Below are 18,214 nucleotides of genomic sequence, written 5' to 3' on the forward strand. Positions count from 1 at the left end.
ATGAGACAAAGTATATGTGAACTGCTGTATGAAAAGTGAATTTACTCTGTAAATCTTCACCCAAATCCTAATAAAAAAAAAAAAAAAACTAAAAAAAAAAAAATAATGTAACTTAAAGACATCTTTGAAGTAATTTCAGTGTAAAAATACTCCTAATTATTTAGTCCCAAAGTTTTCACAATGATAGCCAAAGCTAGTTTGACCAATATATAAATAAAAAACCAAACCAGCTGCCATCGGGTTGACTGAGACTCACGGCAAGCCCAAGTATTTCGGAATACAGCTGCCTCTATGGGGTTTTCAAGGCTGTGATCATTCAGAAGCAGATTTCCAGGCCTTTCTTTCAAGGTACCTCTAAGTGGTTCTGAACCACCACTAGCCTTTGCTAGGGACTTTTGATCAAAATTGCATAATATATATGTATACAATTTATATGCTAGTTATACCTTGCCTTCATTATATCTTCCTAAAGCATGCAAGTTGTTTACATAGAAACACCTTTTCTTCACTCATAATTAATGGTGTGGGTAATAATTAAAGTACACATTAGTGGAGATGGCTTTAAAAGATCAGGCACTACAGAGTAGTCACTTACGTGGAGTCAGCTCAACTGGTAGACATTACTGTGACCATACAAGAGAACTTCCCTCGGCTTGTGCATTTCAGTTTACCATGGGCGTTGGTCAGTATAGTTTACAAGAGGAACTAAAAAAACAAAAAAGCAAACTCACTGCCACTGAGTCCATTCTGACTCATAGCAACCCCCATTGGTTTCTGAGGTTGTAAATCTTTACAGAAGTAGATTGCCCCATCTTCCTTCCATGGAGCGGCTGGTGGGTTTAAACCACTGACCTTCTGTTTAGCAGCCAAGTGCTCCAACAAAAACAATGGAGCAGGAATTAATTTGATGTTAGTAACAAGATCTCCTTTTATAAATTATGATAAAAATATATCATTAAAAAAATTACATTTATTTTAACAAAAATTTAAAATGTATTTCATAATGTTGTTGTTGTTATGTGCCGTCGAGTCGGACCCGACTCATAGCGACCCTTCCTCGGGTTTCCGAGGCAGTATCACTAAGGAAATAGATTGCTCAAACTTCCTTCCAAGGAATCGTTGTTGGGTTTGAACCACAACTGCTATATACTAGTGTGTCACCAAAATTAAATTATTTTGGCATGGAACTTCTGGTTCTTAAACTTTATTCCTTCTGATCGGGATTTCTTGAGCACAACTCTAGTAAGTAGTTTATACCAGTATAAAATTGTAGGGGAAAATATGCATGTCATGTGTGATTTGTGGAAATCAGAGCTTGTTGATTCTTTTGCACATTGTACCTTCAAGTTTACAGAGTTACTAGCACTTCCAGGTACTTTAGGAGTGAGGCTTCATTTTGTCTACTTAGCATCTCCCCCTCATCTCCTCTCAAAAAGCCTCACCCAAATTATCGCAATGAATAGCCTCCAATTTTGTTGGCTTTGTAGACATAGGCAAATACTTTTTTTTTCTGAAACACACCATATACTACAACTACTACCTAAGCAGCATATCTGTAATTTACCTAATAAGAAAATATAACTATTTTATTTATTTATACTTTAAAAATTACTGCCATTTACTGAGTGCCTATTTTATGGCAGAAAGTTTATCTACATATCCTCAACTAATCATCACATGAGACTTCCCATTTTATAGGTGAAATAAATGGTGACTTAGGGATGGTATATGACATGTCAAACTATGCAGCAAATGAAACACAAAGCTTGGATTTGACCTCCAAGCCCCTACTTCTCCATTTGCTGAAAGTTGTTTGCTGTTTCATTTGATTTTAAGTAGGCACTTATTTAACTAAATTTAAAGTAAATTAAATTTTACCCTTTATAATAATGATTTTTGTTTTAAGAAAAACTATGAAAAGCTCTGGTGGTACTGTAGTGCCTAAGGCATTTGACTGCTAACCAGAAGGTTGGCAATTCAAACCCACCAGCCGCTCTGCAGAAGGAAGATAGGGCAATCTACTTTTGTAAAGATTTACTGCCTTGGAAACCCAATGGGGCTCTCTATGAGTTGGAATTGTGAACCTTCTCATTTTATAGGTGAAATAAATGGTGGCTTAGGGATGGTGTATGACTTGTCAAATTCATGCAGTGAACTAGACACAAAGCTTGGATTTGACCTCCAAGCCCCTACTTTTCCTTTGACTGAAAGTTGTTTGTTGTTTCATTTGATTTTAAATATGCACTTATTTAACTAAATTTAAAAGAAATGAAATTTTACCTTTATAATAATCATTTTTGTTTTTAAAAACTATCAAGACTACTTTGCTAATCAATAATAATAAATTTAACTACAATTTCAAAGGAGTCCTAGTAAATTTAGAACCTTTGCCATTTGTGAAAGTTATTTGTTCCCCAAAACCAATAACACTGTTCAAATCTCACACTAACTCCAAAAATAAAAAAAGCCAAAACCCATTGTCATGCAGTTGATTCTGACTGGTCTGTTGTTGTTAGGTGCCATTGAGTCGGCTTCAACTCATAGTGACCCCAAGTACAACAGAACGAAACACGGCCTGGTCCTGTGCCAGCCTCACTATCCTTGCTGTACCTGAGCCCATCATTGCAGCCACTGTGTCCATCCACCTGGTTGACAGCCTTTGCCTTTTCCATTGACCCTCCACTTTACCAAGCATGATACCCTTCTCCAAGGAATGGTCCCTTCTGACAATATGACCAAAGTATGCCAGACGAAATATGGCCATTTACCTTTCCATCGTGACCCTAAGTAACAGAGTAGAACTGCCCCCTTAGGATTTCAAAGGATGTAAATGTTTACAGAAGCAAACTGCCACATCTTTTGACGATTGGATGGTGAGTTTGAGCCACCAGGCTTTCATTTAGCAGCTGAGCAATTAACTGTTATGCCACCAGGGTACCTCACAATAAGTCCATAGCAATCAAAGGTACAGCATTGCATCTGTCCGAAAACTGGTTTCTTAGAGCTTCTCACTTTTGTAAGTCCCAATGAGTGTTGTGACACTTCTGCTTTATAGAGATCTTCAATACTATGTTACCAATATGTGTTACCTTGGGTTAAAATTCTCAGTTCCTGTGAAATTCTTGTGGCCATGCTCCAGTGGCAGAAAGGCCTAAGTGTCACTGAAGCAAGGCAGGCGGTACAAAGGAAGGAAGCTCTCGGATACAGTGATGGATGCTGTAGGTAGCAAATCACTGCCTTTGTGCCTTTGCACCAATCTAGATGCTTTGCTGCTGTCTTTCTCTCATGCTGAGATTGGACAAAAAGAAGAAAACCCTGTGCTTGAAGTAATCATCACTTGCTGCTTGTAGTTTTCAAGTGGTCAATAAAAATAGGCTTAAGCATTGTGGTTATATCTCTTTTGTGAAAGCAGTTTTCAGCAATATACAAATACTCTAACTCTGAGAATCAGCATGATATAAAAAAAGGGTTTTTTTTTTGTTGTTTTTAGAACACATATTTAAAGTGAGTTCCTTTTATTTCATCTTTCTGTTTTCTGTGGATTTTTTTTTTTTTTTTTTTTTGGCTTTTCTTCTCCATTTATTATGGTGATTATTCTTTTGGAATTCTAATACAATATTTTTCCCAGTTAAGATCTTTTGTGCTACTTGTGGAGTGTAAAGATCATAAAACACTGAATTCTGTATTTAAAATCTCTGCATAGCAAACACAAATGGTTGATATTTGAAAATGATGGAACATCAATAACTGTATTTTGTATTTTGTAGTTACATACTCTATAATCTTTCATGCTTTTCTGTCAGTAGCTCTTTTCAGTGTTTTAATAATTTCTATTGATTAAAGCAATAATTTCCTGAGTCATTTTATTTCTAGAATAATTTATCTAGCTGAGAGAAATTTGCCTTAATTATCACAAAGTCATGTGCTTTGTGCTGAAGGGCCCCAAAACTTAGAGACCAAAGGTGAAGTGGTGAACAGTGCCCCCTATAAAAAAAGAATAATTTTATTCTGAGTAATGATGCAAAATCAGTTTGGTGGGCTGATCCTGAAGCATTTCAATAGCTTCGGTATTGGGATTAATTTTCCTAAATAGAACAGAGGTCTACTAGTTAGAGTTAATTAACCTTATACATAAGCTAGGCAAATTCTTGTGGATAACAGATTTTTTAAGGATGCAGTTGTTTCCCTCCCCCGATCTCTCATAAAGGAAAGAAGTGAAGAGTTTCCCAACTACCCTCCTGTTAGATTATGCTGCTTAAATAACACATAGGGACCATCTCAGCTAACTTCTAAATGAGTTAAAAGTAAACAAAAAACAAAGAGTACAATAACAATAAAGTCTTGGGAATAATTTGATGATTATGTGTTTTCTGGTTTAAATTTGCAGTTTTGATTAATTCCATAAATTCTTCTAGGCATTTTTCCTCAAACACTGAAATCACTTGGTTTACTTGGCATGTTGTTGTTGTTATGTGCCATCGAGTTGGCCCCAACTCATAGAGACCTCTCCTTGGGTTTCCAAGGTGCTATCACTATGGAAGTAGATTGCCCAACCTTCCTTCTGAGGAGTGGCTGGTAGGTTTGAACTTCCAGCCTTCTGGTTAGCAGTCAAGTGCCTTAGGCACTATACTACATAGGTGTATTTAAACAAATGTTTACAGTATTAGTGTTAGATTACACACACATACACATATGAATCAATTAAGGAAATATTTTATTGACTTGCTATATACTTTTTTCTCATAATTCTAAGTTTCAAAAATAGAATCTAATCAAGTGAAAACTCCATTTAGGATTTTAAAAGTCATGTTTATTTTTAATATCTACTTACTTTAAAGCATTCCTTTAGTATACTCTACAGCTTACTCAGAGGCATAACTCCCTAGACAGCCTATTTAATCAACTGCTATTGGTTCTGGATAAACCCTTTATATGGTGTGGGTTATGAGCTGGAAGCATTAATTTGTCTATGCCAATAAATTTGGGTGAGAGCTACATGGCTAACCAATTGGAAGAGATCCATATTTGTACTCATTCCAAAGAGAGGTGATCCAACAAAATGTGGAAATGATCAAACAATATGATTCATATCATATGCAAGCAAAATTTTGCTGAAGATAATTCAAAATGGCTGCAGCAGTATATTGACAGAAAATTGTCAAAAATTCAAGTTTGAGTCAGAAGAGGTCGTGACAAGAAAGCTATCATTGCTGATGTCAAATGAACCTTGGCTGAAATCAAAGAACAACAGAAAGATTTTTACCTGTGTTTTATTGACTGTTCAAAGACATTTGTCTGTGTGTATCATAAAAAATTATGGATAACATTGTGAATAATAGGAATTCCAGAACAATTAATTATGATCATGCAGAACCTGTACATAGACCACTAGACAGTTATTCAAAAAGAGAAGAGATACTGTGTGGTTTAAAATCAGGAAAGGTATATGTAAGTGTTATATGTTTCGCCGTACTTATTCAATCTCTATGCTGAGCAAATAATTTGAGAAGCTGGACTATGGGAAGAATACAGCATCAGGATTGGAGGAAGACTCATTAACAACCTGCAATTTGCTGATGATGCAACCTTGTTTGGTGAAATTGAAGATAATTTGAAACACTTACTGATGAAGATCAAAGACAGTATGGATTACACTTGAACATAAGAAAAAACCTAAAATCCTCACAAATGAACCAAAAAAGCAATATCATGATAAAGGGAGAAAATACTTAAGTTTTTGAAGATTTCATTTTACTTGAACACAATCACTGCCGTGGAAGTCAAGAGATCAAAGAAGGCATTTGTCTTAGTTCTTTAGTGCTGCTGTAACAGAAACATGACAAATGAATGGCTTTAACAAGTAAGAATTTATCATTTTACATTTTAGGAGGCTAGAAATCCAAATCCAGAATGCTGGCTCTAGGGGCTGGGTGAAGGCCTCTCAACCTTGGGCTTCAGCTCTGCCTCTTATTCCAGACTCACTGGGGCTAGAGGCTTCTTCCAACTCCAGCAGTTGCTGGCTGCTGAGACTGATGAACCCAAGATCGACAGATAAAATGGCACAATTCTAGATCAGCGGGAAACATGGGAGTCTCCTGGTTCAAGTCCAGGAACAATTCCAAGATCAGCAGGCAACACGGTAAGCCACTGGTTCAAGGCCAGGAACTGGAGGTGAAGACTTGGCCAAATGCAGGGTCCAAAAAGTACCAAAAAACTAGAGACCTTTCCCAAAGCTTCTCCGTATATACTGGAAGCAGGACACACCCTGAAGGCATTTCCCTTTAAACTTTTTAGCTACTCACAGCAGATTCCACCATGCAGGTGATTACTATCTCATCATGGAGAATAACTACATCCAGCAGCCAAGCCATTTAAAACAACAGTCTAGCCAAGTTGACATGCAGCCTTAACTATCACAGTATTGCATGGGACAAATCTGCTGCAAAAGACCTCTTTAAAGTGTTAAAAAGCAAAGATATCTGTTCGGGTTACCTAGTGCCACTCTGACAAAACTGTACTACAAATGGGATGGCCTTAACAAACAGGAATTTATTCTCTTACAGTTTGGAGGCTTTAAGTCTGAATTCAAAGTGCCAGGCTCTAGGGGCTGTGTGAAAGCCCCTCAACCGTGGAGTTCAGCTCTGCTTCTTGCTCTCGGCCCACTGAAGCTAGAGGCTTTTCTTCACTCACACAGCTACTGGCTGAAGAAGCTAACAAGCCCAAGGTCAACAAATAAAATGGCACACCCAAAGTTACCAAACCACATGGTAGGACATTAATTCAAGCCCATTATAAGTCCCAAGGTTGTCTGAGCGTGGCAGGCTGCCGAACAACATGGCTACATGCAGGGTCTAAGCATGCCATAAGCTAGAGACCATTCCCAAAGCTGCTTCTTATATATGGGAAGCAGACCACATACCCAAAGCAGCAAATCATCTGCTTGTGGTAGATTCCACCATGGAGTTGACTGTCAGTCTCACCATGGGAAATAACTACCACCAGCTGCCCAGCCACTCAACCAGGCCTAGCCAAGTTGACACAAAAACATAACCACCATAGATTCCACTTTGTGAACTAAGGTGCACATGAACCAAGCCATAGTATGTTTAATTGCCTCATATGCTTGCAAAAGCTGGACAGTAAATAGGAAAGACCAAGAAGTATCAGTGCCTTTGAATTATGATGTTAGCAAAGAATACTGAATATATCACGGACTGTGTCAGAAGAACAAACAAATCTCTTTTGAAGGAAGTATGAGCACAATGCTTCTCAGAAGTGAGGATGAGACTTTGTCTCATGTACTTTAGACATGTTATCAGGAAATACCAGTCCCTGGAAAGGACATAATGCTTGGAAAAGCAGAGAATCAGTGAAAAAGAGGGGAACTCTCAATTAGATAGATTGACAGGCACAGTGGTTACAGTGGACTCAAGCATAGCAATGATTATGAAGATGGGATAGGATGGTGTAGTGTTTCATTTTATTGTAGATAAGGTAGCTATGAGTTGGATTGACTCAATGACATCTAGCAACAGATTGGCTGTGGGATGTTCTTACCATATTGGAATTTCCCTAACTTAAGTGTACAGCCAAGAATAAAAAAATGAAAAATCTTGTTATTATATCTTAGTCTATGTTCTCTAGAGGAACACAACTAGTAAGATATAGATTGATATATACACACAGAGAGAATGAAAGTTTTTCTTTTTTTTTTTTTTTTTTAAAGCAAATAACTCACTCAACTATGGGAATGCAAAGTCTAAAATCTGTAGGTTAGGCAACATACTGAAGATACATGCGATCTTGTGTCCCAAAGTCTGTAAGTTGAGCAACAGGAAAAGAAGTGTGGAGGACTTCTGGCAAGGTATCTATTTATACTCTGGAGACAGAATACATCATAAGGAAAACTCCCTCTTTGCTCTTAAGGCCTTAAACTGATTGAGTGAAACTCTTCAACATTATACAAGGTAATCTGCTTTACTTAGACCAATTGATTTAATTACTTCTTACTACTGAACAATAGTATCTAGACTACACTTACTCCCCACTAATTAGTTATTGCCTTATCTAATATTTTGCATTTACAATAGTAAAAAATCTACTCTCTGATTATTTTGCAGATTAATGTATATCTAGCAGGAATGAACACCGATTTACCAGATCAATGTTACGCTGGCTCTGGTGGTTAAAGTTATATGTCAGCTTGGCTCAGCCATAATTTTCTCAGTGATTTGGCAGTTATATAATGATGTCGGTATCCTCCATTGTGTGATATGATGTGGTCATTTCTATTTCTGCATGATATCTTTTTTCCTATAAAAATCTGGTCTTTGGATCCCAATCATACAGATAAGTAAGGGGTGAGAATATATTTGACCAAACTACTAAGTACTAGCCAAGTTGACATGTAATAGATTATTGCTATTATTTTTTAGACATAGACATAGATACTTAATATTTCCAGAATTAAGTATATAAATAATCTGGTCATAAATACATAATTCTAATATGACTAAGCAAGTTAAATTTTATTTAATTCTTCTAATGTATGCATTTTAGGAATTGAAGGCTAAATAACAGTTGAACTTTAAAAGAATAATTGTAGTAAAATAAAAGAGTAATTTTAAATAAAAGTAATTTTATTTAAAAGAGTAATTGTAATAAGATATATTTTTCACATTGTAGATTTTTACAGAATATTGGTACTGTGTTTCATTTACTTCCTGAAATAAATTTTTCTAATACTCACCCACAATATTATGTTTTACAGCTTTCAACAATTTGACTCTTGGAGACCACACATTTGCAGAATAGAATTGTTTCATGGGGTTTTCATAGTTTTGACCTTTCAGAAGCATATTGACTTAGGGTGTGTTTAAACTGTCAAAGTTTGTGTTAATAGTCCAGGGTTAATCAATTGCACCATCCAGAGACTCCGTACATAAGCTAATCCTTTTCAAATATAAACATTGATTTTACTGATTTAAATCTATGCCCTACATAGCTTGTTGTTGCTGTTGTATGTGCCGTCGAGTCGTCTCTGACTCATAGTGACTCCTCCTTGGGTTTCCAAGGCGGTATCTCTACAGAAGTAGATTACCCAATCTTCCTTCCAAGGAGTGGCTGGTGGGTTTGAACCACCAATTTTCTGGTTAACATCAAGTCCCTTAGGCACTACACCACCAGAGACCCCTAATGTAGCTAGTGAAATATATGTTCATTTGGAAATATAATAAACACTTGCATAATGGTAACATTAATAGACAGCCAAATAAAAAACCCCACCTATTTTATATTATATGTAATTATAATATTATTTTGCATGTATTATGATAGAGGCACAATGTGAAATATATATATATATATATATATACTTTCTATTAAACCTTATACAACTCTGGCAAGTAAGTATTATTACCTCCATTTTACCAAAGACTATGTTCTCTAAGGACATGTAATATATAAGCAGCAGAGATGATATACTGCTCACAATATTTTTTTGCCAGAAATTATTCTTTTATGAAAATAGATCATTTTCCAAAGAATTTGAATTTGAGGAGTCCTATTGCACCTTCTATTTTCAGTAACACAGAAAAAAAGCATAGTATTTTTGAGACTTCTGTTAAGATGGCAGAACAGGCAAACAAGCTCCAGAGACCCTCTTCAACAAAGAAAAGAGAAACCAATTGACAGAGATACCAAAGAAATCCTGGAGCCCTGAGCTTTGAAAGAAATATACAGAGGTGGATGAGGCACCAACTAGTGAAAAACCTGAACAAAAGAAATTCTAGGGTATTAAAAATAGGCTGTTTGCCAAAGATGGCAGGGACATATGAGAGGCTGACAACAGGAAAGGAGAGTGTATATGTGCTGCCAACTAGTGAATAGAGGAGCATAACACAGAACCCTGCTGACATAGATAACATAGAAACAAAACAAAGAAAACAAAAATCATGGGCAAATCACTCCAACATACAATCACCAACTAAACATAAATATAAAAACATCACAATGCCTCAGAGACAACAGAGCATCATAGTCCACACAAAGAAGCAAGAGAAAGCAGGAGAAACAAAGAACTAGGACACAGACCCAAAACACATCCCTGAGGAAGAAGCAGCATTGAAATTCCCTGATAAAAAATTCAAAAGAATTATATTTAGGTACCTTAACAAAATGAGAGACAGATCAAGGAAAACACTGACAAAATTGAGAAAAACACAGAAAAAACTCTAGAAAAATAACACAATACAAGAACAAAATGACAAAATAAGTGAAAAATTAGAAATGATACAAAATCTACACACAAAAATCCAGAAGATTAATATTAAATATTCAGAAATAGATAACACACTGAATGGGCAAAGGACTAGAATTGAATCAATGGAAGACAGAATTAGTGAAATTGAAGGTAAATAACTCAATACTTCTTTGGAAAGGGAGCAATCAGAAAGAAGATCAAAACAAAATGAAGAAAGTGTAAGATTCATGTGGGATACCATCAAAAGGAATAACTTTTGTGTAATCAGAATTTCAGAACAAGAAGAGACAAATAAACCACAAAAATAAGTGTCAAAGATATGTTGGAAGAGAATTTTCCTGGTATGATGAAAGATGAGAATGCATCCATTCAAGAAGTCCAATGAACCCCAAATAGGATAGACCCCAAAAGAAAATCACCAAGACATATCATCATCAAACTCACCAAAACAAAAGACAAAGAATCCTAAAACCAGCATGGGAAAAATGAAGAGTTACCTACAAGGGCCAACCAATAAGACTAAGCTCAGATTTCCCAGCAGAAACCATGCAGGTGAGAAGAAATTGAGATGGTATATATAAAACACTAAAAGAGAAAAATTTCCAATCAAGAATCATATACCCAGCAAAATTGTCCCTCAAATATGATGGTGAAATTAGGACATTTCCAGATAAGCAGAAATTAAGAGAATTTGTTAAAATCAGACCAACCTTACAAGAGATGCTTAAGGGAGCCCTTTGGTCAGAGAAGCAACAACAACCAACAGCAACAGACCATTAACACACATGATGACATAATCCATAAACCAACCCAGTTATAGAAGAATCCAAAGTAAATAAGCCTACAAGATTGTAAACAGAGATCTAGAGACATCAATTGACAAATGAGGACAACTACAAACCAAAAAGAGGGAAAAAAAAAAAAAAAACCTGTAGTTACAGAACTTCTAAATGTAGGAAAGTCTAGACAATGTCAAGATAGAACAGACTGTTCTAAACTTAGGAAGAAATTATACATCACAGAGAAACCTCAAAGAAAAATGATAAACCTTCACATCAAAATAAAAAAGATGGCCAGTCCAAACATTTAGCAAATACTAAAACAATAGCAATGAAGGAAGTGATAACACAATTCATGGATAAAATAAGCTCAGCACAGAAAATTATATGAAACAAAGAAATTAACACCACAAAAAAAGCACATAACAAAATGACAACAACAAATTCATATTTGTCAATAATTACATACCTGACAAGGGACTTATCTTTAAAATTTATAGAAAACTCCAACACCTCAACAACAAAAAGATTAACAATCCAATTAAAAAATGGGAAGAATACATGAAAGGACACCTCTAAAGAGGATATTCAGGCAGCAAGCAAATACTTGAAGATATGCTCATGATCATTAGCCATCAGAGTGTTGCAAATCAAAACAACAATGAGATACCATCTCATGCCAGCACTAATGGCAAAATTCAACAAAACAGAAAAAGGTGGATTCTGGCAAGGATGTGGAGAGAGTGGAACTCTCATACACTGCTGGTGGGACAGTAAAATGATACAACCACTGTGGAAAACAATATGGTGATTCCTTAAAAAGTTGTAATTCAAAATACCATTTGACCCAGCAATCCCATTACTAGGTATACATCCTAAAGAAGTGAGAGGTAGGACAAGAACAGATACATACACACCCATGTTCCTCGCAGCACTATTTACAATAGCAAAAAGATGGAAACAACCTATGTGTACATCAACAGAAGAAGGGATAATCAAACTGTGGTACATATACACAATGGAATACTATGCAACCCTAACGAATAATGTAGAACCTGCAAAGCACCACGTAATGTGGATGAACTTGGAGGACATTATGCTGTGTGAAGTAAGTCAATCACAGAAGGACAAACATAGTATTATTTCATTCTTGTAAAAAGTCAAGGAAAGGTTTATGTATGAAAGGTAACTTCTTTGTTGGTTACCAGGGGTGGGAGGGGAGGGGAGGGAACACAGAAAAAAGAAAAACCAAAAAACTGGAGATCCTGGATAGAGGAAAACTATGGAGCAAAATTCAAAAACACTGATGACCAGAATTACTGGTCGGATGGAGTCTAATGCAACTCCCAAGGACTGGCCCTCTGCCCAACAGTAGAGAGACTTACATGCAGAACACCCAACTCAGAGTGTTACACCCACCTACTCTATGGAGATGCACCCCTGGGAGCATTCGGCCATGGGGCACCAGAGCGGCAGCATTCACATGGAGGGAATCCTGGACAGACAGGAGAGCATAGTTCAGAACGGCATGGTGGGTGGGGTGTCACAGGAAAGGGAGGGGAGGAGAGTGGGCTAGGGTTGGGGATGGTTATCAGATTGTGAAATCAAATGTACACAAACTGTTGAATATAAAACAAATTCCGCTCTGTAAATTTGTACCCAAAGCACAATTAAAAAAAAAAAAAAAAAAAAAAGTCCTACAGCCAAAAAATAAAATAAAATCTTGGCTTTGTGGCTTTCTACTATGTGACCTTGAACAAATTACTTAGCTTCTCTGACTCTCAGTTCCCTATACTGTAAAATAAACCATTAGCTGTTCAGTCAATTGCAACTCATGGCAACCCCATCCAAAATAGGACTATTGTTCCCAATCACCATAAAAAAATTAAAAATAAAACAAGATTATTTATCAAAAGTAAACATAGTATATTTGTATCTCGAAAGTGCAGAGAAAATGAACTACACTGATTAACATTTGTTTTGGCCTGAGAATCTCTCTGATCCACATGCCCTTGATATATTTTAAAAGGTTTACTTTTAGGGCTACTTAAAAATATCGTTTCAAAAAACAGAAACTAAAACTATACCCTAAAAAGAAAATACGGAGCCTATCGTTGCATACATCTAGTTGATTCTGATTCATAGAGACCTCAAAAGACACAGTAGATGGTCTAGGATTTCCAAGGCTGAAACCTTTATAGAAGAAGATTGGCACATCTTCTGTGAATCAACTGTTGGGTTTGAACTAGCAACATTTCAGTTTGCAGCTGAGTATTTAACCAATGTGCCACCAAGTCTTCTTATATATATAGGGCCTAGGAAATGTATATCTGAATCAATAATAGGAAATATATAGCAGTCAATCTACTCTCCACTGAAGCACCCATGAAAGACATTGCTAATCAGTCAGGATATATATATATATATATTTTTTTTCCCACTGAGTCTAGGCTTGGTATGAATTCTCCTCAACATAATATGGCAAGCATTTAAAAACCAAAACTAAAAACAAAAACAACCAGTATTATAATGTTAAGATTCATTCATTTTTACTGACTTCAATCAGGCATTGATTTAAGATTGCATGTAGAGTAATGAGCTTACATTAAGATGAAGGAGACCAACAATAAACAGATGAAACAGATAACATTTCAGATAATAGTGTGAATTTCATAATAATGTGAATTTTAAAAGGATGATAAAGGAAATAGAGAAGCCTCTCTAACATTTGATCAGGGGCCTGATGTAAGTGAGGAGCAAGCCTGACAAATACACTGGGGAATGTGTTCCAGCAGAGCGCAGAATGATTGAAAAAGCCTTGATGTACAGTGTGGTTGTTGTGATCAAGGAACAATGAGGAGACTGGTACAGTTGGAATGGAGTGAAAAGAATGAGTATGATAATAGATGAGAGCAGAAGGACAATGGCACCCAATTTTGTTGGTCTTTGTGGCTCTTGGAAAAGACTGGATTTTTGTCTGAATAGAAGGGAAACCACTTATTACATTGCCATAGTAGTTGTACAGAGAATTGACTGTTAAGGAACAGGATGGATGTATACTGATTAGGTGATGATTGTAATAACCCAAGCAAAACAATGATGGTGGTTTGAGCTAGGTAATGATGGAAAGGGTTAATAATGGTCCTGTTCAGAATTTATTTTAAAGAGGTATAAGCAGAAATTTTAAAAAATAGTTTGGTATATTTTAGGTTTGGTATGTGTTTTAGACATTTATGTGGAGAAATAGCCAATTGGTTTGTGTATATAGGTCAAGGCTCAAGGGACAAGTCTGAATTGGGGATATAAATTTAGAAGTCCTCATAAAACAGAAACTTAAAGACTTGAAATTGAATGGGATAACCTAAGGAGTGAGTGTAGACAGTAAGATAAAAGGTCCAAGGAAGAAGCTAAGGTTTATAGATTGCAAAATTGAAGGAGGAAGCAACAAGAAACTGAGGGAACAGTGAGGTAAGAGGAGAACTGAGGGAAAAAAGTGTGCTGGAAGTCAAGTGAGACAAGAGTTAGAATGGGAAAAAGAAGCCAGTTCTGTCAAATGCTACTGACAAGTTGAAAAAATGGAGACTGCCAATTAGGTGAGGCAATTAGACATCATTGGTGTTTTTAATAAAAACTGACTTGGTGAAGTAGTGGTTATAAAAGATGACTGGATTTGGTTAGTCAATTTGACTCATAGTGACCCCTCCTTGGGTTTCCGAGGCAGTATGTCTATGGAAGTAGACTGCCCAGTTTTCCTTCCGAGGAGAATATGGTGGTTTGAACTGCCAGCCTTCTGGTTAGCAGTCAAATGCCTTAGGTACTACGCCACCAGAGCTCCTGAAGAAAGAGTGAGAGGAGAGGAAATAGGAACAAGGAGCAAACAACTTCTAAAGGGACTTTTTCCATTATGAAATGTGGAGAAATTAGGTCTGGAATGTGAGTTTTAATTTAAGTTATATGACATCCTTGATATAAAAGTAGCTTAACACTCCAATCAGACAATTCATATCCATTTTCAGTACTGCCTATATTTATAAATACTCTTTTTGTACTTAATAATTAAATTTTAAAATTAGAATCTAGTACTATCTATTACTGTTTATAATCAACTTTAGGTGGCCTTTGTGTTTTATTTTTGTTATTGTTATGTGCCGTCATGTTGGACCCAATATTTAAAGACTCATAATTGGGCACATAGGGATAATACAATTAGATTTTATTTCACATCATTTCTTTAACCAGTATGTTGACTATGGAGCTATCATATACAATAAGCCAAGGAGCTGGGTTGAAAGAGGCAACACTCATATTATTCAATAGAAACTTCAAATTGGGGAGTTGGACCCAAGTTTATAGTCATGAAAAGCTCTTATACTAATTTTTAGTTGTTACTAAAACAAGTCAACATTTTTATAAAAGGTTTACTTTTTCCTTATAGGAAAGACAGGCAACAGTGAAAAAGGAAAAGGGTGGTTCCCAGCAACCCAACAAAATGACTGACCGGAACAAAATGCAAAGAGCCAACTCTGTTACTGTGGATGGGCAAGGCCTGCAGGTATAATTTTTTTTTTTTTTTAAATTTAGATTTTATAGCTTTAATATTTAGTTACTTTTAATTCCTCAGAGGAGCATAAGTCCAGCTATCAGCACAGTTAATGTGCACATTAGCTCAGTTGTTGCTAGGTGCCATCGAGTCAGCTCCAACTCTTAGCAACCCTATGCACAACAGAACGAAACACTGCCAGATCCTGGGCCAGCACTACAATCCTTGCTATACCTGAGGCTATCGTTGTAGCTACTGTGTCAATCAATCTCATTGAGAGCCTTCTCCTTTTTTGCTGACTCTCCGATGTAGTAAACATGATATCCTTCTCCAGGGAACGTCCCTTCTGACAACATGACCAATGTAGGTGAGACAAAGTCTGGCCATTCTCACTTCTAAGGAGCATTCTGTATGTACTTCTTCCAGGACAGATTTTTTTTGTTCTTCTGCCAGTCCATGGTACTTTCAGTATTCTTCACCAACACCACAACTCAAAAACATCAACTCTTTTTCAGTCTTCTTTATTCATGATACAGCTTTCACATACATAAGAGATGATTGAAAATACCATGGCTTGGTTCACCTTAGTTTTCAAAGAGACATCTTTACTCTTCAGCACTTGAAAGAGGTCTTTGGCAGCAGATTTGTCCAGCACAATATGTCATCTGATTTCTTGACTGCTGCTTCCATTGGTGTAGATTGTGGAACTAAATAATCTGAAATCTTTGACAACTTCTGCCTTTTCCCCATTCATATTGATGTTGCTTATTGGTCCAGTTGTGAGAATTTTTGTTTTCTTTGTGTTAAGGTGTAATATACTGCAGACTGTGGTCTTTACTTTTTCCCAGTAAATGCTCAAGTCATCCCCACTTTCAGCAAGCAAGGTTGTATCGCCTGCATAGCACAGGTTCTTAATGAGTCTTCCTCCAACCCTGATGCCATGTTCTTCATATAGTCCACCTTCTCAAATTATTTGCTCAGCATACAGATTGTGATAGTTGGAGTTGTGTGTCAACTTGGCTGGACCACAATTCTGAGTGGTTTAAGCAGTTGTGCTGTGGGTTATGCCCATGATGAGATTGGATGTATATGTTTTGAGCAGCCAATCCATTGAAAGGGAGTTTCCCTAGGGGTGTACCCTGCTTCCAATATGTTTATGGACATCCTGGGGAAAAGAGACACTCTTCTGTGGATTGGGATCCTGTTGTGCTGCCTACAACTGTCCGTGAGCAAGCAATCCACCATTCAGCCCGGAGATCTTGGAGTCGTCATTCGTTGGAGTCAACACCCAGTACACTGCCTGCCAACCTTCAGCTCGTCAGCTCCTGTAGCTGTGTGAGTTGGGAAAAGCTGCTAGCTTGACAGTTGATCCAAGAACTTGGGACTTGCCAGCTTCTATAAGTATGTGAGCCATTTTCCTAAGATAAATTTCTCTTTTTCTCTCTCTCTATAAGCTTTACTGGTTTTGCTTCTCTACAGAACCCAGCCTAACACACAGATTGAATAAGTATAGTGAAAGGATACAACCCTGACACACTCACTTCCTGATTTTCAACCATGCAGTATCCCCTTTTTCTGTTTGAATGACAGCCTACTAGTCTATGTACAGGTTCTTCATGAGCACATTTAAGTGGTGTAGAATTCCCATTCTTCTCAATGATATCCATAATTTGTTATGATCCACACAATCGATGCTTTTGCATAGTGAAAAAACACAAGTAAACATCTTTCTGATATTCTTTGCTTTCAACTAAGATCCATATGACATCAACAATGATATCCCTCATTTAACATTCTCTTCTGAGTCCAGCTTGCATTTCTAATACACTGCTGCAACCATATTTGAATTATCTTCAGCACAATTTTACTTGCATGCAATATTAATGATATTTTTAAATAATTTCCACATTCTGGTGGCTCACTTTTCTTTGGAATGGGTGCAAATATGGATCTCTTCCAGTCAGTTGGCCAGGTAGCTGTCTTCTGTGTTGTCTTGGCACAAACAAGTAAGTGGCTCCAGCACAGCTTCTATTTGCTGAAACATCTCTTTGGTTATTCCATGAATTCCTAGAGCCTTGTTTTTCACAAATTCATTCAGTGCAGCTTCAACTTCTTTCAATATCATTGGTTCTTTTTTTAAAAAAAAAAAAATTATTTTGATTTGGGTGAAAGTTTACAGAGCAAATTCACTTTCCATACAGCAGCTCACATATGCTTTGTCTCATGGCATGGACTGCAATTTCCCACAATGTAACAGCTCCTCTCCCACTTCCTCCCCATAACTATGTCTTCCCTATGTCCTTCCCTCTCATTCACTCCTATCCCCCAAGCTGTTGCCTTGTGTATACATAGCCCTTCTATTCTCCCATGATTGATCTCTCCAGGGAATGTATCTACCTAATGTAAATGTTCAGCTCATATGCCTGTCTTTTGTTTGGCTGAAAGCCACAGGAATGGGTTCAATTCCAGACCTGAAGGGCAGCTAGGGGCCGTAGTCTCAGGGATTTCCCTAGGCTTTATCAGACCAGCAAATCTGGTCCTTTTTTTTTTTTTTTTTTTTAATGATTTTGAGTTTTGTTCCACATTTTTCTCCCACTCTATCCAGGATCTTATACATAGATCCCCCTCTAAGTG

At 36.8% G+C, this 18,214-nt stretch overlaps 1 protein-coding gene across 1 annotated transcript in view; it reads left to right on the forward strand.

Moving 5' to 3' along the window:
• The window catches only part of DGKB (diacylglycerol kinase beta), a 913,416-nt gene that overhangs the window by 267,965 nt on the left and 627,237 nt on the right, over positions 1–18,214 (forward strand). The window contains exon 14 of the mRNA XM_007946219.1: positions 15,476–15,592. Coding sequence (XP_007944410.1) covers positions 15,476–15,592 — 117 coding nt within the window. The remainder of the gene's footprint in view (positions 1–15,475; positions 15,593–18,214) is intronic.

Source organism: Orycteropus afer, unplaced genomic scaffold (assembly GCF_000298275.1).
Source record: "Orycteropus afer afer isolate SDZICR_OR568_19922 unplaced genomic scaffold, OryAfe1.0 scaffold00008, whole genome shotgun sequence".
Taxonomy (NCBI): domain Eukaryota; kingdom Metazoa; phylum Chordata; class Mammalia; order Tubulidentata; family Orycteropodidae; genus Orycteropus; species Orycteropus afer.